Raw genomic sequence first — 24,677 nt, 5'->3', positions numbered from 1 at the left:
GTATGGAAATAATGTGCATGTACCCGAAAAGGAGAAACTGAGAAGGAAACAGGAGTAACCCACAAGTGCTGAATCCCAGCCTATAGAACGATAGTTCAGTCTGGGGTGCTGTGAGCCTCCCGCAAGGACAGGAGGAGGCCCGGGGTGGGGGGGCAGTGGGTGCTGATCTAGGTCCCTGGAGACCAGCGGGTTTAAGTGGAAGGAGCAGGGCTGAGCTCAATGCCCCCCCCACCCAAATAGCCCCAGCTGGGCACATCACAGGGCATTTGTGGGGCTTGGATTGGGGTGGAGGGGGTGCCTTGTAAACTCTAAAGTCCTCCCCCACTAAAGGCACTTAGAAAGTTGAGGCTCAGGGAGGGCAAGTGACATTTTTAAGGTCTCAAACTGCAGAACCCACATAGGTTCTCCTTGAACCCGCGTTTTCACATCTGCAGAGAATAAGAATCAGGACATGTCTTTCACTTGTGTGCCCCACCAAATCTAGGGTGCCACCCTTTATCTATGGGTAGGGCCCCAAGCAGGCCCTTACCTCCATTCCAAAGCCCACCCCCAGGCTGCCTGGTGAATGTGCTTAAGAAATATGAGCTGATCCACCTGGCTGGCTCCGAGGTGATCCTAGCCGGGCTCACCGTGCCATGGCCGACCACTGGTTGCCTGCATCACCCATGGGACACCCCAGCCAGCCAGGGTGCCGAGCACACCAAGGATGCTGAGGGCGAAGGGGACTCCAAGGTTGAAGGGGACACTGAGCCCGGCAGCCTGCAGGTGCTGAGAACCCACGTGGATGCAGCTGGAGCCGGCCCCCGAGCCCGGGCAGTGCGGGGCGTGCTAGGCTGGGTGGCCGGGTGGCTTAGGGAAGGGCTTCCCCTCTGAGCCACAGCTGCGGGGCCTGGTGCCCTGGGAGGCTCGTCTGGGGTGGCTGCCCCTGGGCCCCACGTTAGGGAGAACTCACTCCCCAGATGCCCAGGCTCTGCCTCCCCTTCAGGGACGCGTGTTGTGGATGGCCAGCCATAAAGCAGAACAGGAGCTTGTTCCCACGCCTCCACCCACGGCTCTGCCTGGCCCGAGATAGGGGGGCGGGGAGGAAGGAGGCTGAGAAGGTTCCCTGGGTCCTCAGAGAGGACTTGGGGAGGGAGCACTCGAGGAGGGGGTTGGGGGGCATATAACCAGGTATCAGACAGGGGAGGTTCGGATGGGGCTAGGGCTCGCCTTCTCTCTGCTTGGCATCCTCCTGGGGTGGTGAGAGGCTGGCAGTGACTGCAGCTGGAGGGTGGGGGCTGTTGGGTGGGAGGGACCCAGAGCCATTTCAGAAAGAGCACAGGCCCCGGAGGCATGGGTCGGGAGCACCGGTGTCTGGCATGCTGGAGGCTGAGTGGACAACCCCCCAGTGCTGTGCCTGGAGTATAGGGGGCTGGTGCACAGCAGGGGTGCCCACCCATGGGTGACAGCCCTTCCCCACAGGCCTGGCAGCTGGGCAGCACTCTCCATCCGGACCCCAGAGGTGCCCTTGTCAGATGCCCAACTGACACTCAGGCTGTCTGTGGCATCCCCAGGGCCTTTTATTTATTTAACGAACACAGTGGTCTAAGCCCTTCCCACACCTTAACTCACTCCATCCTCCCAGCCACCCAAAGAGGTGGACACCAGAACCAGCCGCACCTCTCCGGCAGGGAAGGGAGGCACAGGGAGGTTAGGAGCTAGCCCAGCTCAGAGGCTGCGACTGGCACCCAGGCTGACTGCTGCCAGCCTGTGCCCTTGGCCGCCAAGCAGTGCTGCCCTGGTCTGACAGCCCAGGGGACCCATGGGGACTCCTGGTGACAGCTGTCCCTCCCTCCATGCTCTCAGTCCCACCTGAGAAAGCCATTCAGATTTCTGCCCAGGACCTGCATGCTCAAAGCTGATAATGCTCAGCCCCCTCTCCCACGTCCTGCCCCCCCTATCCTCAGGATGTGATCGTGTCACTTACTGTCCACACAGGGACACTATTATTACACCAGGACCTCGCTGTGGACTGGAACTGCCAGGCCGAGCAGGACCATGGCCACCCTGTGGCTCCCACACGGTGGCCTCACGGGGCCTCTCCCCAGGGCCGGGCCTCTCCCCAGGGCCAGGCACAAGCGCACAGGTAGAGCAGCTGGCACACCCTTGACTCGCTCCTCCCCCAGATAAAGGCCTAGCCACAGCATGAAGGGTCCAAGGTGAGGGGGCAGATAAAAGAACTCCGCAGAGCGGACAGCTGTGGAGGCAGCTGGAAAAGCCAAGCCCTCTGGGCCTAGCAGATCTGAGTTCAAATCCCCCTCAAATCCTTACACACAGTGTGGCCTGTGGCAAGACACTTCCCTGAGCCCCAGGTCCCCATCTGTAAGTGGGGCCAACACTGCTGGTCCTGCCGAGCCGCTGAGGTCATCGATGTCTGTGGAGAGGGAAGCGCTGGTCAGGTGCTTCCCATCCTCTCAGGACCGGCGGGCGAGAGGTGGGAGAGGGGGCCCGAGGCCACTGCAGACAGCCAGCTCCATCTGGGTTTGTTTATTAAATACAGGCCCAGCGCCCCAGCCCTTCCCCACAGAAGTGGCTGAGCTGGGGAACAAAATAAATAAAGGCCACCGAGGCGTGAGTGTGCGCTGTGGTGGGGCCGGCCTGGGGCGAGGCGAGACCCTGGCCCCCACCTCGGCTGCCACTCCGGCCATCCCATTCTCCCACTACTGGCCGGCTCCAGGAGGGGCCCAGGAGGTGCCACCTCCAGCCCCGCCTTTCCCCCTCTCTCCATCCTAGGGCAGGCCAGGGACAGCTCTCCATCTGACCAGGGGAGCGGAGAGGAGGGACAGAGGGTCCAGTGTCCAGGTCCCAGGCCACGGCTGGGCGCCCTCCCTGGGCGGGAGAGCAGGTTCGCTGTGCTAGGACAGAGGAGCAGGGAGGCAGGCGCCCCAAGCCAGCAGGCCTTTATGCCCCACCCCGCACCCCTGCTGTCCTCCTCCCCGTCCCCGCACCCCGGGGAAGCACTCAGGAGCCACACCAGCTTCCGTCCTTGTCCAGGGGCCCGGCCGCCCCGTGCATCTCCCTGGACGGCTCCCCGGTGGCTGTGTCCTCGTCCTCGTCGTCATCCTCGTCCACCCCATCAATGAAGTCCGGGCTGAGGCCGTAGGCCAGCGTGGTGTGGGCCAGGTCCACCTCGATGGGGAAGACGTCGGCGTCCCGCAGCACCGCGTAGCAGTCGTTGTAGTACTTGGACATGGTAGACACAAAGCGCTGCAGCTGGAACACGATGTCCTGGACTGCGGAAGAGAGGGGTGGAGGGCGCCAGGGGCTGCGGCTGCTGCCCTGCCTGGGGGCCCCTCTGAGCCTGGCCATGCCCGCCTCCCCTCTCCTGCCCTGGGCTTCTCACTCGGCACCCCAGTGAAGCCTCAGGGCCTTGGGGGGTGGAGGCAGCTGCCCATCGCAGGCCCGCCCAGGAGAGCCCACTTCCCCAGTTCTGCTCAGGCAACGGACAGCCCTGCAAGGGACCCAAAGAGCTGGCCCAGGACCAGGCAGGCCCGGCTCGGGGAGGGGCCCGACAGTCAGTTAGACCCAGGCTTGACTCCCAGTTCAGCCATGGCCTGGGCCTGGGACCTCGGATGACTTTACTGCTCTGAGCCTCAGTTTCCCCACCTCTGAAGTGGGGAGATGATGGTGCCAACACCCCATGCAAAGGGGGTGGAAGGACTGTCTGAGGTAGCACAGGATCATCAGCCTGCCCCTGCGCCTGCCGTGCCCTGGCGCCCCCTGCGCTGCAGGCTCACCGTGCTTCTGATCCAGCAGCTCCATCTTCTCCAGCACGTCCTTGCGCATCTGGGAGAAGCGGGAACGCGCCTCCTGGCGGCAGCGCAGGATCAGGCGGTACTCGTAGTTGCCCGTGCTCACGCGGTACAGGGGCTCCCCTAGAGCCTGGGGCATGCGGGGTGGAGGGCAGGGAGGAGTGCGTTAGGGAGCCTGGGTGGGGAGAGGGGTCCTGCTCAGGGACAGATAGGGCAGGGGTCAGGGAGGCCAAGAACCGCCTGCCGGCTCACACCCCTGCAGCACGCTGCTCTATGCAGAACTGCCAAGGGTCCTCGTTTTTGGGACAGAGGGTCACTAGAGGCACTTAGTGATAAGGTAACTTTGGAGGAAGAAAAACCAACCGAAAAAATCCAGACCCCTGCCATATTACATAAATGAACATATGGTCACAAGATGCATTCTGCCTTCGGTAATTTTTTTTTTAAACTAAAAGTGCCTTGTAGGAAAGAGGAAAGTCCGAGTTACACTGCAAGAGGCTGGGGACAGCAGGCCTGGGGCTGGGCACGGGGTGGAGGGCCCCAGTCCTCCAGGGACAAGAGTCCAGCCAAGCCTCCCAGGTTGGCCTGACTCACATGGTGACCCTGGCAGACCAAAGGCTCTCTAGGAGCTCGTGAGGCACGTGGGGGAAGGGATATGTGCCCCCAGCTTCCACATGCCAGGGCCACGTCCCTGGACCACGCCCCCACGCCCCGTGACACTCACGATGCAGCTGTACTCCTCATCGTCCATCTCCTTCACCTTCAGGCAGTACGACTGGATGGGAAGGTAAGGCCAGGCTAATCAGAGTGGCCCGGCCTCCAGGATGCCCACCCTGATGTCCCCAGCTTCCCACACCCCACAGCGTGCCCTGGCCCTGCCAGACCTCCTGGCCCCTGCAGACTCCCAGCTGGGACAAGGCAGAGGCTGGCAGCTGGTGCTCAGGAGCTCAGAGGGAGGAGCCCCCAGAGGGGGCCTTGCCTGGGGAGGCATAGGGAGGGTGGTGCAGGCAGGAGGGCTCAGCCAAACTCAAGGCCCAAGAGATGCTCTGGGGACAGAGGGTTCCGTGGTCAAAGAGCTTGGGAAGACCCTTGAAAGCTGACGCTGCACACAGGCCTACGGAAGCTTCTAAGAAGTCCTGCAGCAAAGGAACTTTAGCTTGTTTAATGGAGCATTTTTTCTCAAACGCTTTGGTTACAGAATTATTATTTTAACATAAAACCTACTAACATCCCTTGCCTACCACTTTTCAACCATTTAATGTTTCAGGTGCCAGGAGATCCCAAGGGGTTCGAGCACTCCAGAGTGAGGTCCCTACGCACCCCAGGCCCTCAGTGCCCACAGGCTCGTCTCTGCAACCTGGACAGGACCTACCCTGCCTGGCTGCCCAGCACCTGCCCACCCCCTAGACCCGCACCCTCAACTAGACGTGACAGGGCTCTGGCCCATCCTGCTGGCCACGGGGTTGCCGAGGGCAGTGGGGCCCACTCCTCAGCGGTGGGCTCTTAGCCCAGCAGGCAGGCCGGCTCCTCCCCGAGGCCCGAGACCACCCACCAGGTACTCAAACTTCACGTCCAGGTACTTCTTGATGGTGAGGCGTGTGTCCGGGATGGCTTTGTTGAGGTACGTGTTCAAGTCTGTCAGCATCTGCAAGGGAAGGGGGGTGGATGCCAAGGACCCCACAGGCACGGGCCAGGCTGGGCTGGGGGGCAACAGTGGCCCTGATGCACCATCCCTTCTGTGGGCTCAGCCTGTCAGAACTGAAGGGCGCCCCCAAATGGCCTTGCTCACTTCAAGGAGGAGGAGACCGAGGCCAGGCCAGGGGCAGTCAGGGACCCGATGGAAACTTGAACTCAGACCTGAGGCCCAAGGAGGAAGACCAAGTAGGTGACTGAGCCAGAACCTGCACCCAGGGGTTCGGCTCCGACACAGGGCGCTTCCCGCAGGCCAGGCTGTCCCCGCCCTTCACACGCTTGACACGCAAGTGCTCACAACGACCTACCGGCTTGATGGTTTTCAGCAGCCGGATGCCAAACTTCTCGATGCTGCGGTGGGCGTCGGCGAACTTCACGAAAGCCTCGCTCGCGGCCGGCTGGGGCTCCCGCACCCCAATCACAGAGAACACGTCCCCAAAGGCTGCATGACAAGTTTGCCTTGAAGGCTGCCCCTAGTTGATCCCTGATAGAGAAGTCAGGGGCTTGTGGGGGAGAGGAGGGTTGGAGCAGGGCTAGGGGCCTGGCAGGCTGGAGGCCAGGGTCTGAGGAAGCTGGGTCTATACCACAGGGAGCTGGGTTTATATCTGAAGAGAGTTAGAGCTATACCCCGAGAGAGCTGGGTCTATACTCGAAAGAAGCTGAGTCTACACCTTGAGGGAGCTGGGTCTACACCCCGAGGGAGCTGGGTCCACAGCCCAGGGAGCTGGGTCTACACCCCGAGGGAGCTGGGTCCACACTCCAGGGAGCTGGGGCTACAACCCAGAGAGCTGGGTCCACACTCCAGGAAGCTGGGTCCACACTCCAGGAAGCTGGGTCCACACTCCCCCGACCTACACCCCGAGGGAGCTGGGGCTACACCCCAGGGAGGTGGGTCTACACCCCGAGGGAGGTGGGTCCACACTCCAGGGAGCTGGGGCTACACCCCAGGGAGCTGGGTCTACACACCGAGGGAGCTGGGTCTACAACCCAGAGAGCTGGGTCGACAGCCCAGGGAGCTGGGTCTACACCCTGACGGAAGTGGGTCTACACCCCAAGGGAGCTGGGGCTACACCCCGAGGGAGCTGGGGCTACACCCCAGGGAGCTGGGGCTACACCCCGAGGGAGCTGGGTCCACACTCCAGGGAGCTGGGTCCACACTCCAGGAAGCTGGGTCTACACCCCAGGGAGCTGGCCCTTTTTCCCAGAGTAACGGGATCATGAGAGAAGGCTGGTCAAGGCTTGAAGAGGCAGCACTGTCTCAGGCAGAACAGTCTGTGAACCGGATGCCTGGGTTCTAATGCCAGGGCCATCCCTTAGGAGTGCATGGTCATCGCTTCTGTCCGGGCTTCATTTTCCAAATGCAAAATGGGGCTATCTGAGCCGGCCCTGCCTGGCTGAAGGACTTGGAAAAAATGAGAACAAACAAAGAAGTGCCTCGTAGACTGTAAATGGCAGTGCTGATGGACCACCAAGGCCTGGACGAGCAGGTGTGCCCCAGAGAAGACCCACTTTTCTAGATGCACCCCCTTGCCCTGTTCATCACAACATCCGGCATCCAGGACAATGCCAGGTACATGGCAAGGACCCAGGGGATGCCTGGGGGACTCATGGGGATGTGGGGGATGCTGGCACCATGCAGAGCCGGGCTCCCCCCGTGGCTACCCTGGGGACCATGGCCCATGCTGGCCGTGACCGAGGGAACCAACTAGTGGCTAAGCACACAGGGGGCCCTCAAGAGAGGTCTGGCCAGGAACAAGGTCAAAGAGCATGTCCAAGCCAGCAGGGAGCAGAAGACGGAGACTCCACGCCAGGCGCAGGCCCGAAACTGGCCCGAGTCAGACACTGTGGTGGCTTCAGAGAGGGGCACCCAGCAGGTTCTGGGGACAGTTGGGGTACGCCCTTACCACGGTGCGTCTGTGACAGCTCATAAAAGGCCCGGAGGAGGTTCTTGGTGTGTTCCGTCATCCCTGCGGGAGAGACGACCGCAGGGGAGTGAGGACCTGCCTCCACCCCCGACTCCCCGAAGCTCTCACTGGGTGCTGGGTTCACTGCTCTCCCCACAGCCTCAGGCCCAGGGCTGAAGGCCAGCCCCAGCCCCACCCATGAGGGTGGCGGGGGCCCAGAACTCAGCATTTCCAGACAGTGAACGAGGTGACCCAAAGGCCTGGCTTCCGGGGCTGGGGGGAGAGCGGGACTCTGGGGAATTCTCTCCACGTCCGTACGTGGTACTATTTCAATCTTTATGGGCATTACTTTCATCATCAGAAAAAGTGTCTGTTTTTAAGAATTATAAATGGCCATTGTCTGAGAATTTTGCAGGTTGGCAACTTTAGATCAGAGCTCCAGGGGTCAAGGCCAGCGTCTGGCACTTCCTGGCCCAGAAGACCCTCCCCACGTAGCCCCTGCGCGCCTCACCCCTGTACAGCTCGGCAGTCCGCTCCAGCTCCTCCAGCCTCTTGACAAGCCCATCTGGGGACCCAAAGAGAAGGTGAGGTCAGTCGGTCCCAGTAAGCCACCGGGTGGGAAGAGTCAGCAGAGGGAGGCCCAGAGCCAGGCAGGGGGAAAAGGGGCCCCCGAAGAGAGCTGGGACCAGCACAGAACAAGGTCCTCGGGGTGAGGGGAGTTGGCCCCAGGTCAGCCGGGTTCTGAGTGTTCTGTCAACAGCTCAGCACACCAACCAGAGCGGGAAGGGGCCGCCAGGGCTGGCTGCACTCAGGACCCTCCTCCGGCAGGCTGGGGTGAGTCCAAGGGGCAGAGGGCCGATGGCGAAGCAGGTACTTCCCCACGGTGGGCGTGCAGAACCCCGGGCCAGCACCTGTGGCTCATTCCCACGGCGGCAGAAGGAAGCTGCTGCCTGGCAGTCCAGTCTCCCCCACTTCCGAAACCCTTGACGGCCGAGGAGGGGTCGGGCAGCAGCAAGCAGGGAAGCCTGGGCGCAGCAGAAGCAACGGTGCTGATGGAGGCACAGTGCTCTGCAAGTGACTGACGCCAGAAAGCACGCCAAAAAGCAGGGAAGATGGGAAGTGACATGCTGGAAATAAGTTACCACAATAAAAATGTATAAACAGACCAAAAAACCCCAGCTCTAATGCAGGCTCAATGCAGTCACTACCAGAGGAGAAGCTAAGGTGACGCCTGGGAAGGGAGAACACAATTTGGGTGGAAGAGAGATAAATGCAGGAAGGGCTTCCAGGAAGAGCCCGCACCGGAAGGAGGCCTCAGTGATGGGTGATCGTATTCCTTCACTTCATGGGTGTTTATTGAGCATCTACTGTGTCAGACACTGAGTTAGGCCTGGGGTGGGTCATGGGGAAGGAGAGCCAAGTCCTGCCCGCAAGGGCTCCAAGCCCACCAGAGAGCCAGACCAGCCGGGCAAAGCCCAGCAGCGTGACGGGAAGGGCTGAGCAGAGCTGAGGAGGGAGCAGCTCACCCCAAGGGCTCAGAATGGGAGGAAATTGGCTGCCAGGGATGGGGGGCTGGGAGGTAATAGACAAACAAGGGCCAGGACAGGAGGAGCAGTGAATTTAAGGCTCCCCCAGCCGTGGGTGCCACCCTCCTTGGGGCTCCCGCCACACGCTGGGACCGCCACCCCAGGAACTACGGGGGGCAGGGGCGCCATGTTGGTCGTGGCCTCGCCTGGCCGCTCAGAGGGGCCTCCCGTGAGCCACCTGCTGGGTTACTGTGCTGGAGCTCCCAGGCCCCGGGCACAGACCCATCCTTCCTCACTACGTGTCTCGGGGCACGGACAACTCTCCACTGTTTTACGAAGAAAACCAAGGGCCGGACAGGTTACCCGCCCAAGGTCGCCCAGCCAGGGGCTGCCACAGCCGGGGCGCGCTCTGCCCCACAGTCTTCCGCAGGGACCGCAGTCAGGGTTTTCTGGGCGGGAGAGGAGGGCAGTCACAGGGGCTGTTGGGAGAGGGGGGCTCAGGCTTGAGGGAGGGGAGGGGGCACGCCAGAGGTCTTCGGGAGGCTTCGGCCACCCTGGCTGGCCTCGAGGACCCAGCTCCCCAGACCCTGGAGCCCAGCCAGCCTGGCAGGGAAGGAGCCCCGTAAGCACTGTGCTGTTGTTTTTAGCTGGGTCATGGGACATCATGACAGCTTCAATTTTAGAAACCCTATTTAAGGCTGGGGAAATTGCAAGGTTTAGGAGAAAAAAACACAACAACCAGTTCTAATTTCATCTCAATGCATGGTAACTACAGTAACAGGGATTTAGAGGCACCAAGAGGCCTAAAATAGCAGCCGCCACTCTCGTGCACCCTTTGGAATGGGCCCAGGCCCCACCCCGCCCCCAGCCGACAGAGCCCTGCTGTGTGCCTGGCCGAGCCGACAACTCGGGTAGGTGTTTGTATCTGTCCCCCCCCACACAAGGAGCCCGGGGGCTATTTATAAAGTCAGGCTGGTGATGGTGGGAACAGGAGTGAGTGCTCTACCGGCCATCCGGGAGAGAGCAAGTGTGTGTGGAAGTGAGTACAGGCCCCTCCCAGGTGGGGTGGTGCTGGGACACGGGCAGCAGCGCCACCTCCTGGGCAGCAGCGCCACCTCCTGGACAAAGGCGGGGTGCCGGTCAAGCACAGGGTAGCGCAGGGGGAGCGGGTCGGGGGAAGACGGGGTGGGTGCTGAGGCCTGGCTTTGTGTGAGGAGCGGGCGGGCAGTGGTGAAGGTCCGTGCTTCTCAGGTGGCCCCAGCTCAGCCTCGCCAGCTCGGGCGGCTGGAAGGAGGCGCCTCCCTGCCCGAGTCTCTGCTCCTCCTGACCCGGGCTGAGCATCTCTACCTCGGGGGACACTGGCTGTGAGGGCGGCTCAGCTGCCAGCTGTGGACACTGCCCAGGGATGGCCCCACAGGCAGAAGCCAGGGCCCAGCAGCGGGACCCCCATCAGCTTGATGGCAGCTGCGGTGCCCCTGCCCCTGGAGGCCTGGGCTCGAGTCCCTGCTGTTACTGGGTGGCAGGAGGGGACTCACCATTGCACAGGATGGCCCGGCTCAGGCCCAGGGCGTCTGCGGTCCCTGAGCTCATGTTCTCCACCAGTCGGTGCTTTACCTTCTTCAACACTGGGACCAGGAGAGAGAGGGACCCGGTGAGGTGGCCTGCCCTGCCCCCAGCCTCATCACGACTCACCGGGAGCAACCACCAGGGGCAGGAGGGGCTGAACTGGGGTTTGATGCTGGGGGTGGCAATGAAGCATGGGGGTCCCAATGGGGAGGATTGGGCCCCTGCCCTGTTCACTCTCCTTCAGAGCAGTCGAGAGCACGAGCGGAGGTAAATGTAAATGCACGGTCAGGGCAGTACACGAGGTCGGCTGCGGGCTATCGCCAGGTCCAGCGCAGCCCAGGCTTGGCACAGGGAGAAGGCCCCTTCCCTTCTCTCTTCCATATCAGGACTGAGGTCATCCCTTTACCAGGGGAGAGCAGGGGGAGCATCGATCACTGGCTGGTTCGACAAAGTTGGCACAATCAGTGACACCTGACCTCAGACCCAGACTCATGTTCTGGGTATGACCAGCTTGGTCCTTGGAAGGGACCCGGGGGGGACTAGAGGGTTTTGCAGGAAGAGCCTCCAGGACAGACTCAATGTGCACTTAGCCTCTTTCCTTAACCCTGGAAGGCTTCTGGCTCTAGGAACAGGGCAATGGACCAGGGTGCGTGTCCTCCAGGGGATGCAGAGGCCTGTTCGGGGTCTCAGGCCTGGAGCTGGAAAGCTCCAGAGGATGCTGCAGCTACTGCCCTGGAGCTCAAGTCATGAAGTCTCTCCACAAGCAAGAGCTCGCCGCTGGCAGGCGAGTCCTGACCCCACAGCGCGCTGGCCTGGGACCCTCTGCCCAGTGCCTGAGGGCCAGTCCAGACCTCAAGCCCTCCTGAGAGGAGATGGTGGGGGAGGAGCCAGGGAAGGTGGGGTGCTGGCAGGTCAGAGGAACAGGCTGGGGGGGCTGCCCCTCTTCACAAGGACAAGGGCCTGGGTCCTGGCAGCCAAGGGGCTGGCCTACGACGGACAACCCCAGGCAGCAAATTCCCAAAGGAGGTGGCTGGGCCAGGGGGCAGAGGTGGGGGAGGAGGGGGTGGGGGGACGCGAGGGGCAGGATGCCCTGCTCCGGCCAGGCTCACCGATGTCCAGGGACATGCCCTGCTTGGGGTCCGCCTGTAGCTTGTTGTAGTGGATGGTCACCTCCCCCTGGAAGAGGACAGGCAGAGCTGGAATGGCGTCTCCGGGACCCCAAGCCCCTTGCCCGGCGAGGTCTGCCGGCCCAGCATCTGTGAGCCCCGGTCGGAGGCCAGAGCCAAGATGAACTTGGCCCCAGCAGCCCCAGGGTGGCACAGGCACTGCAACCCTCGGCTCCCAGGTCCCTCCCTTCCCTCACTCCATGTGCCAGGTCCTGGGGAGTGAGTGGGACGAGGGCAAACATGGGCCACCACGGAGGTCACCACCTAGCGGTCTCTGCTGTCATCTGCTCCAGCCAGATCAGGAGCCCCTCCCCAAACCTTTGCTAGGCCGTTGTCCCCACACAGAATATCCTCTCCTCCGCTCTAATCATCCCCATCCTTCGGAGTCGCTCCATTCATTCAAAGAGCATCTCTCCACTTTCTGCTCCTGGTGCGGGACGCCGTGGAGAGGGGGCAGGCAGCCCGGCCCCCGGGCTCCAGTCGAGTCAGGGTGTTACACACCCCATGCACCGGGACTGCTCAGAGAGAGCTGCTCAGGAGAGGTGCCAAGAAGGCTTCCCTGGCCCTGGGAGGTCACCACAGCCACTCTCTTCCCTTGAACCCTAAGGTCCTTGAACTTGGGACCGATTCCATTAAAATATGAAAGAGGAGTCTGAAAATTGAAGGGAAGCCAGTGGCCCAACGCAGGCACCGTCCGGAGATGCCAGAGGCAGCAATGGGATGCACGACGCTCTCTCAGAACGCAGCGAGGGGGTGCTGGGGGGCACTCCCGGAGGAGCTGAGGGGTAAAGGAAAGCAAACCACGGTGGGAGTCAGACCTGCGCTCCAGGTCAGCGTGGGACCACGTGCAAGTCGCGGCCACCCTCTGGACACCAGCAAACTGGGACCAGGAGCCCCTGCCCGGCGCCCCCACACGGGAGCTGGGGAAGGGCCTTGCTAACGCCAAGGCCATGCGCCAACACGAAGCGCTCTCGTCCTCAGCAGCTCGGGCCAGGATGTCAGGGGTGCCCGGCGTGAGGGAGGCCTTGCTGGGCGGAGGTGGTGGGGGCAGGGAGGTGAGGCGGCGGGGGGGCCATACTGAGCCCACGTGCCAGAATGCAACACCACTCCCTATCTGCCTCTGTCCAACAGCTGCCCCGGGACGGCGATACCCAGACCGTGGGCCATGCAGCGTGGCATCTGGGGTGACGTGTACCTCGGCGTGCCCTTCCGTACAAAGGAGCTCTGACACCTGCCCCAGGCCCCTCCCTGCCTGCCAACAGCGAGAGGAGCTGTGGTGGGAGAAACGAGGGGCCTGGGGCTTTCCTACTAAAGGGAGGGGGAGTGAGAGCAGGGGGGCGACTGAGGAGCAAGGTAGGAGAGTAAAGGGGGAGAAGACACAGAGAAGGCTGGTCCTGGGAGAAGACACAGAGAAGGCTGGTCCTGGGAGAAGACACAGAGAAGGCTGGTCCTGGGAGAAGACACAGAGAAGGCTGGTCCTGGGAGAAGACACAGAGAAGGCTGGTCCTGGGAGAAGACACAGAGAAGGCTGGTCCTGGGTCAAGGCAAGACAGGGGCTGAGGCACCAGGCCCTCGAGCCGCGCAGCTCAGGCGTGGGGGAGCGCGGGTGGATGAGGAGTGCTGGGGACGGCCAAGCTCAATTTACAGGCGGCAAGTCCCAGCTGGTGGCCCTGCTTATAGGACGTCAATCACCCTGGTGGCTCTGGGCCACCTTCAGGGTGCTTCTCTTCACGTCGGTTCTCCAGGAGTTACCAGCAGCAAACTCTCTAGGAAATAGCAAAAGGGCGGCCTGTCTGCTGCTGGGAGTGGCCGCCGCTGCTGCCATTCAGGGTGGAGCCTGGGGTGGGAGGGGCCGGGGCCTGGGCAGCTGGAGCAGGCACTGTGTGATCGGCTCTGTGGGACACTGCCCGCCCCCCCGGAGCCCAGAGGGGATCGTGGGGGGCTGTGAGCCCCAGGAGGCCCCACTGGCCTGACAGCAGCAGCCACAGGGATGGGAAGTGGTGGGGACGGGGGCTTCCTCTCTTCCTCTTACCCCTTCCCAGGCCCAGCAAGACCTGGCCACCACTTATTGGGTGTCTGCTGACCCAGGCAGTTTACCTTGGACTTCTAGCTGCCACTCCAGCCCTACTGGGGACTCACTAGCTGGCCTTGAGGCGTGGTTCCAAGTCAGTCAGCTCTACTGAGAGCTCAAGGAAGACAGAGACCTTGCGGTCTGGTTGCCCTTTTATCAAGGCCCAGCACAAGTGCTGGAGCACAGTTAGTATCTATTGAATGAATGAGTGGTAAACTGAGGCAGGCTGGAGGGTGACCCAGACCCTAATGTACAAAGGAAGAGAGCGGTGAGAAGGCCAATTCCCTTCTAGGCCAGCCAGGGCCTCTGGGAGGCTGGAGGATCAGAAGTGGGCTTGGCTGCCTCGGGACCCCCTCCAGCAGCAGCCCTTACCTTCACCTCCTGTATCATCTTCGCTACCTCCACCTTCGTTTTTCCTTTGATTGACCTGCCATTGACACCAGTGATCTCATCGCCAGCTGCCACAGTACCGTCCAAGGCTGCTGGGGTGTTGTCAAAAACCTGTGGATGGAATGAACCTGCAAGATGGCGGCAGAGTAAGGAGCTCCTAGAGTCAGCTCCTGCTACAGGGCAGTTTGTAAACCCCCAGAGCTATTGGGAGCTAGCCTGAAGGACTGGAAGGAGGAGACTGCCCATCTGCCGAGATTTGTAAGTAGAGGCTCCACGCCACAGAGGCTGGTGCCCATCCTCCACTGGAGGCACAAGCCACCTCGGGAGCTGTTCCACGGCTAGAATTGAAAGCTCCACTTCCCAAAATGGGAGAGGAAGAGGCAGTTGGGCACCAACTTCGGCTACTAATGAGTAAATTCGACAGGCTAAAGCATAATCCTGAGAACAGCTAAAGTTTGAGCCTGTCTAAGTCAGAAAGAGGCCGGAGCCACCATCTTAACTCCGCACCTGGCACGACGGGAAGCGGGGTGGACTGAAAATCCCAGTGCTGGTGGGGACTGGCTTCTTTCCATCAAGGTCAGATTGCAGCTCAGGCCTAGGCCCCAGCACCACCTCCAACAGGGAGGAAGCTGCAGGGACCTGTGCCAGCCTCTCCAGGAAATTACCAGCCAAGCCATGGAGGCCGGTAATCTTACTCTGGCAGTGCAAGCTGCCCAAGGAGGTGCTCTGTGGCTGGAATTGGAAGCTCCATTTCCCAAAAACAGGGGAGGAGGAGACGGTTGGCTACTGATTTCAGCTACTGATTAGTGGACTCAGCTGGCTAAGCTGTAACCCTGGAAACAGCTGGGGTTTGACTCTATCCAAGTCAGAAAGAGGCCAGTGACTGCCATTTTGACTGCCCCCAGCACGAGGGGAAGCTGGGCTGACAGAAAATCACAGTGACTGTAGGAAATGGTTTCTTTCACCCAGATCAGCCTGCAGCCCTAGACTAGGCTTCAGCCCCACCTCTGGCAGGGAGGAGGCTGACGGGCCCTGCACCAGCCTATACAGGTAACTACAGGCACCTTTGGCTGGTACAGATGCATAATCGGAAGTCTACTGGGGCAACTGGTCATCTTGGACCTACACTGCATAGATTGCTGCCCACACCTGCAGCTCCAACCCCGCCCCAGGCAGGGGAGAAAGGGGCAGGAAGTTTCATCAGTCTCTCTGGGCAACTACAGTCTAGGCCTGCATGACTTGGATTATTCCACAAAGCTGTCCCTTACCCCTGGCAAAGGAGAAAGTTGGGAGAAGCTTCATCAGTCTCTGGGGCAATGACGGCAGCCTGAGCCTCCACAGCTTATAGAGCCAACTACATCCTTGACTCCTACTGCACAAGCAGCAAGGGAGACAGGGCAGGAAGCCCTAAACTAAAGAGAAAAACTGCACTCAGAATAAACACTCTAGTAAGCCTGAGGCCAAGACACCAACAAAAAACTACAAACCACACCAAGAAACAGGAAGCTACGGCCCAGTTAAAGGAACAAGATAAGCCTCCAGATGACACAGAGTAGTTGAGACAACTAATCACAGATGTTCAAACAAATCTCCTTAATAAATTCAATGAGATGGCTAAAGAGATTAAGAATATTAAGAAGACACTGGATGAACACAAAGAAGAATTTGAAAGCATACATAGAAAAATAGCAGATCTTATGGGAATGAAAGGTGCAATAAATAACATTTAAAAAACATTGGAATCATGTAATAGCAGATTGAGGAGGCAGAAGGATTGGTAAGCTTGAACAAATGGCCTCTGAAAGTGAACATACAGGGAAGCAGACTTGGCCCAATGGATAAGGCATCTGCCCTACCACATGGGAGGTCCGGGGTTCAAACCCAGGGCCTCCTTGACCCGTGTGGAGCTGGCCCATGTGCAGTGCTGATGCGCGCAAGGAGTGCCGTGCCACACAGGGGAGCACCACGCGCAAGGAGTGCACCCCATAAGGAGAGCTGTCAGCGCGAAATAAAGTGCAGCCTGCCCAAGAACAGTGCTGCACACACAGAGAGCTGACAGAACAAGATGACGCAACAAAAAGAAACACAGATTCCCGGTGTCGCTGATAAGGATAGAAGCAGTCACAGAAGAACACACAGCAAATGGACACAGAGAGCAGACAACTGCGGGGGGGCGGGGAAGGCGAGAGAAATAAATAAAAAATAAATCTTAAAAAAAAAAAAGAATGTGAACATACAAAAGAACAGATGAAGAATGGAAAAAATTGAACAAGGTCTCAGGGAACTAAATGACAGCAAACAGCATGCAAACATATGTGTCATGGGTGTCCCAGAAGGAAAAGAGAAGGGAAAAGGGGCAGAAGGAATATTTGAAGAAATAATGGTAGAAAACTTCCCAACCCTATTGAAGGACATAGATATCCATGTCCAAGAAGCACAATGTACTCCCATCTGAAAAAATCCAAATAGACCAACTCCGAGACACATAGTCATCAGAATGTCAAATGCCAAAGACAAAGAGAGAATTCTGAGAACAGCGAGAGAAAAGCAATGCATAACATATAAGGGATACCCAATAGATTAAGTGCCTATTTCTCACCAGAAACCATGGAGGCAAGAAGACAGTGGTCTGACATATTTAAGATACTACAAGAGAAAAAACTTCCAGTCAAGAATCTTATATCCAGAAAGACTGTCTTTCAAATATGAAGGCAAGATTAGAATATTCAGAGATAAACAGAAACAGAGAATTTCTAAGCAAGAGACCAGATTTTCAGGAAATACTAAAGAGTGTGCTAGAGCCTGAAAAGAAAAGACAGGAGAGAGAGGCCTAGAAGAGAATCTAGAAAAGAAGATTATATCAATAAAAGAAACTAAAAGTGTCCTAAGAGTGGTAAAAATATGACAAATAAAACTCAAATAGTCAGGAATAAATTTAACCAACAATATAAAGCACCTGTATTCAGAAAATTGCAACTCAATGTTAAAAGAAATTTTAAAAGGCCTAAATAACTGGAAGAACATTCCATGCTCCTGGATTGGAAGACTAAATATCATTAAGATGTCAATTCTATTCCAATTGATATACAGATTCAATGCAATTCCAATAAAAATTCCACCAGCATTTTTTTAAAAACTGAAAACATGATTATCAAATTTATTTGGATAAGTGGTCCTGAATAGCCAGAAACATCATAAAAAAGAAAAGCAAACCCTCATCTCCAGACTTTAAATCATATTACCTAGCCACAGTGATAAAAACAGCATGGTACTGGCATAAAGACAAACACATAGACCGATGGAGCCAAATTGATGGTTCAGAAACAGACCCTCACTATGTATGGTCAAGTGATTTTTTTTTTTTAGTCTTTTTTTTTTTTTTTTTTAGGTCAAGCGATTTTTGACTAGCCTGTGAAACCCACACAGCTCAAGCAGAACAGTCCATTCAACAAATGGTGCTGAAAGAACTGGGTACCTATAGAAGGAAAGAGGACCCCTATCTCACACCTTATCCAAAAATTAACTCAAAATAGATCAAAAACCTAAAAATAAAAGCAAGAATCATAAAACTTGTTGAAGAAATTGTAGGAAAATATCTTAAAGACCTGGTGGTAGGTGGTGGATTCTTAAAGGAGATAAGACGAGGAGTGAGATGGACTACTGATGTTTAATATACGTAGAAGTTTTCATTAGCTTTACTATAAAAGTGTTGAAATGTATAGAGTGGAGGGTAACAAATAGTAACAGCTAGTTTATAAATGGGGATGTGGCTGAAAATGATAGTCTAGGTATGTAAATGCCAATTAACAGTATGCTAGAGAATAATCTAAGAACTGAATAGCACAGTAAACCAAGAGGTGGATGAGAATTGTGGCTGATGGTACAGATCCAAGAGTGTCCTTGTGAGCTAGAGCAAATATACATCACTACTGCAAGGTATAGTGAATGTGGAGGAGCATGGGATAAATACAACTGGAGTGACCTATAGATTGTGGTTAGCAGTAATAATATAATATTCTTGCTTCTATGCCAAAGATGTACTGTGCTGATAATGGGGCAATATGGAAAATGTGAGCCAAATGTATACTATGGATGTGGTAACAATTGGATGATATTATCTTATCTATAGCAAATGTTCCCCCACAGTGTGGTGTGTTGATAGAGGGATGTTGTTTGGGAATTCTGCACATGTGCATGAATGTTTTATAAATTTACAACTTCTGTCATAAAAAATACATTTAAAAAATAATAATAGAGTGATTGTGGGGAAAAACACACCAAATGTAAGATAAGGACTATAATTAGTCGTAAGATTTTGACAATATTCTTTCATAATTTATAACAAATGTCTCCTGACAATGCAAGGTGTTGGTGGAGGGCTGATGTATGGGACCCCTATACGATGTTATGCATGTTTGCTTTGTAAGTTCACAACTCTTACTATACCCTTAATTGTTTATGTATGTTCATATATAAATGACATAAAAAAATAATAGGGTGGGTTGGGGGAAAATACTTTGGTTAGTAATAATATTTTGTAATATTTTGACAATGCTCTTTAATCATTAGTTAAAAAGGTTTAACAACAATGCAAGGTATTGGTGGCAAGGTGAGGTATGAGAGTCCTATATGAGGTTACACGTTTGTTTTGTAAGTTCACAACTGTTACTATACACTTATTGTTTATGTATGTTTATATACGAGTGATATACTTCAATAAATTAATTTAAAAAAAAAAAAACAAAAACCTGAGGATGCATGAGGAGGGTGGAGTGGGGAGAGGAAAGGGAGAATTTAGATGAAACCTGGAAGGGGGCTGGTGGTGGTGAGACTCCCTCTGCCCTAGTCAGTACCTGGCTCTGTCCTGCCTCTAGCCTCTCATCTCTTAAGTAGTCCCAGAGAAGGGCACAGACAAAAAGCTCCTAAACAGAAATGGATGACCCCACCACCCTCTGCGGAGGGGAAACACAGCCATAAATGCAAACGGACAAGACCTGCCTTTTCTAATATCAAATACATCAAATCTTACACACCCTATGAACGTTTGCTCCTCCAAAATCATTCCTTTGATAGATTTTTCCAATCATGCTGCTGTCAGACCTGGAGCCTCAAAGTACTTCTTGGTAACTCCTGCACCTCACACCTCAGCCTAGGGCTGCCCTGTCCAAGGTACAGGTATAAACTAAAAATACAAACAAAAACAAGAAATCACCAAAAAAAAAAGGAGGAAAACTTGCTTTTAGAAATGAAAAGCATTATAACCACAGAAGGTCACTAAGCTCCGCAGGGAGTAATGTGGAAAATAGCCAGGTGGCTAACATGCCTCCAGAACGAGAGCTCTGTGGGAGTACAAGATTTGTTTTCTTCACTTCCATATCCCTAGTGCCTAGAACAGAGCCGGGCCCAAAGTAAGCAGTCAAAAAGCATTTCCTGGACAAAATATTAGTGCAAAAATTACGCTAATATTGATTTAGCCAAAAACTGCAACATAACAATGTTGGGAAAATGGGGCGAGAGGAAACAGAGTAGTTTTGGGAGGGAGCTAAATTATCATCTATGACACCAGGAGAAGTCAACAGATAATGCTTACAATCCACAGATCAGAAGTTATCGGGATAAGCATCTTCTTGAGAAAAATGGAAGCCCATACCTGCAGAAATAGCTAAAAGGGTGGTGTTGCCACTGGGATTGGGGTGAGAAGGGAGAGCATTAGATGGCTACTATTTGACGGAGGCCTTTAGTACTCTTGACTTGTTCAAAGCAACTCAAATAGTACTTCGCTAGAATTAAAATTTAATTTAAAAAAATCAACCCTCTTACTTTTATAACCACAGATCTTCCTAACCAAACCTGGGTCTAGCACTGCCCTAGGCCCCTGCGAGGTGGGGAGGGAGGGTGGCAGAAGAAGCTGAGCAAGCATGTGACAAAGAGCCCAGGCCTGGGGGAGGACTCCCTAATAACTCCTGGTCCAGAGGAGACAAAATCGCTGGAGGAAAAGCAAGAACAGGTTCCAGGGACCTCAATTTTCAAGGTCTGGAAGTGAGTCATTAACCCCTGGGCAAGGGAACCACAGTTTTCCCAAATGCTTGTTATTGTTACTTAACTGAGAGGGTTAGCACACAGTAGACTCAAGGTCAAGTTCACAGGCCCCAACACGGATGTCTGAGGAGGTAAGCATCATTCCAAGGGTACAGAAAGACAGCCGACCCTGACTAGCCACGCGGGAAAGGAGCGCTTACAGCAGGGCTACCCTACTCCTCTGCAAGGGACCACATGGCTGTCCCTAAACACTGGAAAATGAATACCTGCCATAAAAATAACAGTGGCTACTATTTAGTGAGTGTCTACTAAGTGCCAAGCATTGTGTTATGTCATTTTAATTAACCTTCATGACAACCTAAAGATGCATACAACTACATATTTTATGTCCCAATCTTCCAAGAGATCGGCCCAGAGAGGCTAAGTAACTTGCTAGTAGGTAGGGGAGCTTGCATTTGAATTCAGACCACTCGTTGTAGTCTTTCCACTACACTTCACTTAGGCTGTACCCAAGGCCAAAGGTTTCACTTTTTCACTGAAGACATTTATTACTATATACCAGGTACTGTTCTAGGTGCTGACTGCAGTGAGCAAACAAATAGGGACAATGCCCGGACAGTGCTGAGTCTGGTAGAGTAGCTAGAGATAGAACAAGTAACAAACAAACATATGATCACAGATGGTGACAAGTGAAGGAAAAGAACAGACTGAAATGAGCAAGAAAACCTGGACAGGCCTACTTAGAGAGAGTGATCAGGAAGGCCTCTCTGTGGAGGTCAGACCTCAAGAACGAGGAGTCAGCTCTGCAGAGTAGAGAAATGAGCCTGCCAAGTAAGGAGGAGCTAACATTCCAGGACCTTGCCCCCTTCCCTCAAGTGCCCAGTACCTGGACAATATAGAGGCAGGGGCAGTACTGGGCCCCTCCACCAATGCTGATCCCGATCAGGTTCTGAGCATCCTTCTGCAGGGTCACCTTCCCCGGCACAGTAGGGATTCCACTAGAAAGAGAAGCATGTGAGGTGGGATCTTCTAGAGGAAGGATAACTAGAGGGAATGGGGCCGCCTCAAATCCCAAGGGGCTCCAATTGTGGCACGGCCTTTTCTCTTCCACACTTGACCAGAAAGACAGGATTTTGTTCTGGAAAGCACACAGCTTTTGGAGTCATGCAAATCCCAGCTCTGCCCCTTAACAGCTACGGGATTTGGGTAAGTCACCCTCTCTGCATCTCAGTTTCCTTGCCCATAAAATGGGAATGAGGCCACTTTATTGGAGTTCTTGTGGGGAAGTGCATGGGAGTCACTTACACCAACCCAGCACATAGAAGGAGCTCCAATAAAGTAGATTCCCTTTCCACTTCCTTCATTTTACCTCTGAGATTTGATTCAGGCTCTGTCCTTGTTATCTTCCCAGACTCACATAAATGTGATGAGCATCTTCTCAGGGGATTCTTCCCCTGTTAAACTACCCACCTCCCATCTTCAATTACTCCACATCTGAGTTTTCACTATTAGCTAGTATTTATTTACATTTTATGGTAAGTATTCTCACCTATTCACTAATTCATTCAGAAAACATTTGCTAACCCCCATTCATGTAAAGCACCTTACTAAACACTGATGACACAGAAAGGCATTGGGCCCAGTCCTTGCTCTCAGATCTATCTGATGAGGAAACAAACCTAATTTTTAAAACTCTTTGACATTCCAACTGTCTAGGCCAGGGAAGAAGGTATAGTTATGATATTCCTATTCATCCTTCAAAACCAGGCTCAACTGCCAGCTCCTCTGTGAGACCTATCTAACACCCCGGCAGCAGCACTGCTCCATCCGCTCTGTTCTCCCTGTAGCCAGGTCATTCTCCAATAGAGGCCTTAAGGCCCTGAATTGTTAAGGATTGTTCACAAGTCCACAGCCTCCTACAGAAGGTGAGCTCGTAAAGGTAGGGTCCCTTTCTGCTTCTGCACAAGACCTGACTCATCACTAAGAAGCAAGGGTTGGTGGAACCAGGAAGTCCAGGGATCTAAGGCACAGGGGCTCCTGCACTCCCAGGACTTGGGGGAACAAAATACTTACAGTTTATCCTCCTCGATGTCATAATCCAAGTCTGCAAACATGGTTCTGGGGGCTGGAATGGGCTGGTTAACTGCCCAGCTCGGTAGAGGAACGGGGAACTGGATTCGGGAGAGAAAGGAGGACAGGGTTTGGGGAACCGTAGCTCCTGGATGATGCCAACCCCAACCCCAACCCCAACGTCAACCCCGCAGATCCGGGCGAGCCAGCCTCTCTCCATTCCCTCAAATCGAGCGTCCCCGGGATTGGAGGGGTTGGTGGTTCTTACTAGATGCAGGGGGGAACTCCAGGCCAGGGCGGTGGGCTCAGGTCGCGCAGCCCGCCCCACGGGTCTGCAGGGCCTTGGCGACTGCCTCTGTCCTCACCGGAAGCGTCGGCCCCACAGCCGAGTCCGGGCCAGGCTGGCACCTGTACCCACCTGCTGTTCCACCTGTCGGCGGCGGCGACTGTCGCGTCACTTCCGGAAGGAAGCGGAAGTCCCGCTTTCCTCCTCCTCGAGGTACTGGCCCAAATGCCGCAGGCAGCGCTTCCTTCTCTGGCAGCCTGGGCTCCCAGAGCCAGGAAGGGAAACAAGTATGGGCGGTGGTTCGCCGTTGATGCGAAGAAGCGGAAACAGGGGGAAGGTCTGAGCGGGCAGACAGCGCCCCGTCCCGCCCCCTGCCCGGTCGGCACCGCCATCTTGGTAAGGGCAGGGTTTTTCCCAGCTTCCTCAGCGGGACGTCGGGCACCACGCCGGCCAGGCGGTTGCCGTGGCAACGAGAGCATCCCTGGGCCGGGGTTCCTACCGCGAAGTTGAGTGGACTACAAACCCGAGACCTTCCTTTCACACCTCCAGCCCCCGCTCCTAGACTAAGCCTGGTGGCTCCTCTACAAGAATAACTATCAGAGCTGGAAGGGCGCTTCAAATTCCTAGCCAAATCTAGTCGGTTTTGTGGACTAAGGAACTGAGTTCCAGAAAAGGGAAGAGATTTTATCCAGAGCACCCAGAGTTGGTATAAGATCCAGAGCTTGATCCTGAGACTCCTGCCGCCTAGTCCAGTGCCTTTTTTTTTTTTTTTTTTTTTTTTTTTTTGAGGTACCAGGGCCAGGGATTGAACCTACATCGTCTCCCCTGAGTAGGTTTTTTGGTTTGTTTGCTTTTAGGAGGCACTGGGAACCAAACCCAGGACCACCCATGTGGGAAGCAGGCGCTCAACCTCTTCAGCCACGTCTGCTCGCCCCAGTGCTGTTTTAACATCTGCAAACTAAACTGGGAGTCAGGAGACCTGATTTGATGGGTCTGCTACTAAGGATGGATTGGATAGGTTCCCTTTACATGCCTCAGTGTCCCCATATGACACCTAAGCGTGCTGAAGTGGGTGCTTTCTACAGTCTCCTCCACTTCTAGGTCATCGGATCTGGTGAGAGACTGCTCACATCACCTCCTCCTTCAGTCCTGACGCGCAGCTTCCTGAGGGCCCAGTGAGGGGCACAGCCCCCATGTACCTGAGGCTCAGGATCCTCCATCATTGCTTCCCAGCCGAGTCCCTGTCAACCTCTGCTGCCACTGCTATTACATAAAGTGGGTTCCCTGGAGTACGTCAGCCCTCCCGGAAGAGCAGGCCTGGCGTCCACCTCGTCCAGGCAGCATGGGCCCAGGCCCACCCAGCTTCCTTCCTAGATGTCTCCAGGGCCACGGAGGAAGGAAAGATGCAGAGGGATGATTATCCACACACCCCGTGGCCTGATGGGAGTCCCACTCACCCCCCTTCAGGAGCTAAGCTGAGTCTCAGCCATCCTCATAGCCCTCCTGTGTGCCTCCTGCTCTGCAGTTCCCATCACGTTCACTGCATTTGAAAGTTCACTGTAGCCCTCTGTAGCAGTTTGGCATTGTTGATGAATTCCAAAAATAGTTATAGGATTATGTTTGTAAACTGGTCTGTCAGGGGTATCACTTTTAATTGATAAATTATGATTAGGGCTTTGATTGGGCCATGTCAGTAGGGCATTGTAAGGGGCGGGGACTCACAGGGAAAACACATGACAAAGGACAGAGCTGGGCGTTTTGAGCTGGAGCCTGGGAAGTGAACAGAGGAGAAGAACACAGAGGAATAGAGATGGCTCCTTAGACATGGCAGAAGCCCCGGGGAGAGACAGTCATTTGCCTGATAGTCTACAGCTGGCCTTGTGGAGAGAGCACAGTAGCTGAGCCCAGGGAGCCCCAGGAAGAGAGGAACACAAGAAGCCTGAACTCTTGGCAGCTGTCGGCAGCCATCTGGCCCCCACACGTGGCAAAAGGCTTTGGTGAGGGAAGTAATTTACACTTTATGGCCTGGTGACTGCACACATCTACCCCAAATAAATACCCTTTATAAAAGCCAACAGATTTCTGGTATTTTGCATCAGCACCCCTTTGGCTGACTAATATACCCTGTGAGAAAAGAACCAGTGTTGTCAGCCACATTTTGCAGGTAAGGAAACTG

General features: G+C 55.4%; 1 protein-coding gene across 4 annotated transcripts; it reads right to left on the bottom strand.

The window, feature by feature from the left end:
• Positions 1-2,511: 2,511 nt before the first annotated feature.
• PICK1 (protein interacting with PRKCA 1) lies at positions 2,512-22,917 on the bottom strand. 4 transcript variants are annotated; one of them, XM_004466213.4, is made up of 13 exons: positions 22,634-22,917; positions 22,219-22,316; positions 21,032-21,143; positions 14,089-14,217; positions 11,589-11,655; positions 10,449-10,538; positions 7,899-7,952; positions 7,388-7,450; positions 5,792-5,925; positions 5,344-5,436; positions 4,516-4,566; positions 3,777-3,921; positions 2,512-3,272 (listed from the first exon to the last, which is right to left on the bottom strand). In XM_004466213.4, exons 2-13 carry the CDS (start codon positions 22,257-22,259, stop codon positions 3,001-3,003), a joined length of 1,251 nt encoding a protein of 416 aa, XP_004466270.1. In that variant the 5' UTR covers positions 22,260-22,316; positions 22,634-22,917; the 3' UTR covers positions 2,512-3,000. The 4 variants fall into 4 exon arrangements, with proteins under 4 accessions (XP_004466270.1, XP_004466269.1, XP_071075161.1 ...); XM_004466212.5 differs by having other exon boundaries at positions 22,484-22,683; XM_071219060.1 differs by lacking the exon at positions 14,089-14,217.
• Positions 22,918-24,677: the final 1,760 nt, after the last annotated feature.

Source organism: Dasypus novemcinctus, chromosome 12, assembly GCF_030445035.2.
Source record: "Dasypus novemcinctus isolate mDasNov1 chromosome 12, mDasNov1.1.hap2, whole genome shotgun sequence".
Taxonomy (NCBI): domain Eukaryota; kingdom Metazoa; phylum Chordata; class Mammalia; order Cingulata; family Dasypodidae; genus Dasypus; species Dasypus novemcinctus.
Note: the sequence above shows the minus strand (reverse complement) of the source record. Positions and strands in the feature narration are given on the sequence as shown.

Coding starts and splice junctions, on each gene's coding strand:
- PICK1 (XM_004466213.4), bottom strand. CDS start 22,259: ATGTTTGCAGACTTGGATTATGACATCGAGGAGGATAAACT. Junction 11,656..14,088: donor AGATGATACAGGAGGTGAAG/GTAAGGGCTGCT, acceptor GTCCTCTTCCAG/GGGGAGGTGACCATCCACTA. Junction 3,273..3,776: donor GCTGCTGGATCAGAAGCACG/GTGAGCCTGCAG, acceptor TCTCTTCCGCAG/TCCAGGACATCGTGTTCCAG.